At 41.2% G+C, this 2,623-nt stretch overlaps 1 protein-coding gene across 1 annotated transcript; it reads left to right on the forward strand.

Moving 5' to 3' along the window:
- The first annotated feature begins 192 nt into the window (after positions 1 to 192).
- On the forward strand, positions 193 to 2,274 carry LOC115628397 (TOX high mobility group box family member 4-B). Its single transcript, XM_030524486.1, has 2 exons — positions 193 to 299; positions 1,113 to 2,274. The coding sequence occupies exons 1-2, from the start codon at positions 204 to 206 to the stop codon at positions 1,866 to 1,868; spliced, it is 852 nt and encodes a 283-aa protein (XP_030380346.1). The 5' UTR covers positions 193 to 203; the 3' UTR covers positions 1,869 to 2,274.
- Positions 2,275 to 2,623: the final 349 nt, after the last annotated feature.

A 2,623-nucleotide genomic window follows, 5' to 3' on the forward strand; every position in this document is an offset into this window, starting at 1 on the left:
TCTAACGGATAATTCAAAACGTGTTTTTTCATATTAATAATAATTTTTATCGATGTGGCAGCACACCAGGGCGAAATAGCACTCGTTACATCACGAGAGGTACATTTCTAATATTGCCCATCCCTGGAATCGATGTTCATTGTACAACTACAATAATTTGTTGATTAATTGTTGAAAACACGAGGGATATATCACGCAGAGATATGAATCAATTTCATACGCCCTCCTTTGGTGATGAAGTATTTGAGATGAATACTGAAACGACGGCAGTGTCAGCGGAGCCCCTTCATCAAAGCGCTGTAAGTGCCATTAGCGCAGTTGCGATGGACAACAACCACACGTTTATATAAAAAATTGTATGCAGAGGACAGACATCAGAATAGTCGAGTCGAGCCAAGCCTGCTATGTCGAAGTTCGGTTTGCATCTGTTGAGGCCACCTTATATACATAGTTCGATCGACGACTCTTTCATACCTCAGTGCTTGACCAAATTGTATATGAATATCTGCACTTCCACCGCTCCATCGATAATGATGTTATAATGAGGGACCGCCAACGGAGCGCACCAGTGACATGAGTCAATAAGCTGCGCGTTGAACGCTTTTTCTATGCGTATGGAATAAATTCTGTTGTTTGTTTAGGTGTCTGTCTGACTGGACATACACAAATACATGCATGTGGACTTTACAAACGCACACCCGGCAACGGTTGGGCTGCGTGTGCCGTTATCGAAACAAGGCAGCAGCTACAATAACAAGAGCTGGCAGAAAGCGCAAGACGCTTATCACCAAACTACAACACATACACATGTATGTACATACATATATGCTAGCCAATATGCTGGCGCGCAATCAACCGAGCGATGTGCGCGCTAATGCCGACGCCACTGGCACACACATAAGCATCCACAGCTGCCCAATATATATGCATAGAACACATGTAGCTGGACTTGCGGCCACCCGATTGCTTTAGTTTAGTTTTTCGCTCTGTGATTTGATTTATAATTCTATTTGTAGCGCGCATCAGATGAAGAAGTTACTAGTGAGCGAGCGGGGGCTAATAAAAAGTAAAGAAAACGCTAATAGACCGCATCACTTTTATTTTCGTTTCAGTCTCGGAGAATGCTTAGCCTGGATCACTCCACGTTGAACGGCGACGTTGAACACGATCGCGATCATATTGTCTATGAGAGCTCTACAAATCATTTGGACACGTATGGAACAGCTTCTAATGTGATTACTCAACCACAGCACACGCTGGGTCAGGCATCAACGCTCCTGGCGACACAACAACAACCTCAGCAGACAATCAGTGCTGGCGCACCTGTAAAGCCGCTAGCTCCCTATGCACTTTTCTTTCGAGATACTGTGAAGGCAATAAAGCAATCTAATCCTGCATGTTCTCTAGAAGAAATCTCAGCCATAGTCAACACCATGTGGGACGCGCTCGACGATACGCAAAAGAATCGATATAGCCAAATGTACGAAGAGGAAAAACGGGAATATTCCCGACAATTACGCGATTATCGGCAGCAAATATCGGAAGCGGACCTCCAGACAAACCCAATAGGGCACATTCCCAAGTCCACAACAGAATCTCAAGCGATTGTCACCACTCCCACTCAAACAATAGTAGTCACCAATCCCGCCGAGGCTCCCAAAGTGGCTGAGCCTACAGCACCGCCAGAGCAAATTCAATTGCTTACCGAGGCAGCTGCCGTGCAGAAATGTACGCGAGAACAGTGCAATAAGCCGGCTATCATAAATCCTGACTGGGAGGACGAGTATTGCAGCAACGAGTGTGTCGTCATACATTGTCGGAATGTGTTCAGCGAATGGGCGCGTTCACTTAAGAGTTCACCGTCGTAGCATATTCCATATTTCCTAGATCCACTTGTAGCTAATAATTAGCTTTTAATATTATTAAGTGCGCAGATTAGGAATCACACAAAATGTACGTACGCTATCGTTATCTACGTACGTTATCGTTACGAGTTGTTGCCACAAATCAGCTGTTTAGAACGCCAACAGCGTTGCCAACTCGAAGAAAGTTTGAAAGACGGCAGCGCATAACGTATGTAATGTTTTTATTTAATAATATAACTTTTAATAAATACACACATTTATTACTCTCTCTTGAACTTCATTATATATCATTGCCGTTGCTTACAAAATACTTTTTATTTATAAAATAATTCAAATGTATAAATAAACTTTCATTAAATAAAATAATGCGTGCTTTCGCAAGTCGTTGAAAATGATCAACAGTATAAAATGTGTTAGCTTACAGTTGTTTTGTTTTGTAGAAAGCATGGGCATGCATCAGGCGTTTACAATAATAAGCAGAGACATCTTGTTAAATGCAGGGATGCATAAATATTTCCAATAATAAAAATCTATTATTATTTAAAAGTAGACAGTTTGGGTTAAAAGCACTTTCCAAATTAGCATTTAACATAAACAAAAAGCGCAAAATAAATAATATCACCAAATTTGTTTTCATGTGTTTTGTCTTGACATTGCCTCGGTCCACAAAACGGCAAACAGCCTTGCTCCATACAGCTATTGTATGTAAGTATGTATGTATATTTAAACATTAATGTTTAGTTAATACGCATTAAGTA

This window comes from Scaptodrosophila lebanonensis, unplaced genomic scaffold (genome assembly GCF_003285725.1).
Source record: "Scaptodrosophila lebanonensis strain 11010-0011.00,11010-0021.00 unplaced genomic scaffold, SlebRS2 tig00000113-arrow-arrow-pilon, whole genome shotgun sequence".
Lineage (NCBI taxonomy): Eukaryota > Metazoa > Arthropoda > Insecta > Diptera > Drosophilidae > Scaptodrosophila > Scaptodrosophila lebanonensis.

What these genes read in the sequence shown, in the direction of transcription:
- LOC115628397 (XM_030524486.1), top strand. Translation starts at nt 204, where the DNA reads ATGAATCAATTTCATACGCCCTCCTTTGGTGATGAAGTATTTGAGATG. An exon ending in AGCCCCTTCATCAAAGCGCT is followed by an intron (nt 300 to 1,112) that starts GTAAGTGCCATT and finishes TTTTCGTTTCAG; the next exon opens with TCTCGGAGAATGCTTAGCCT.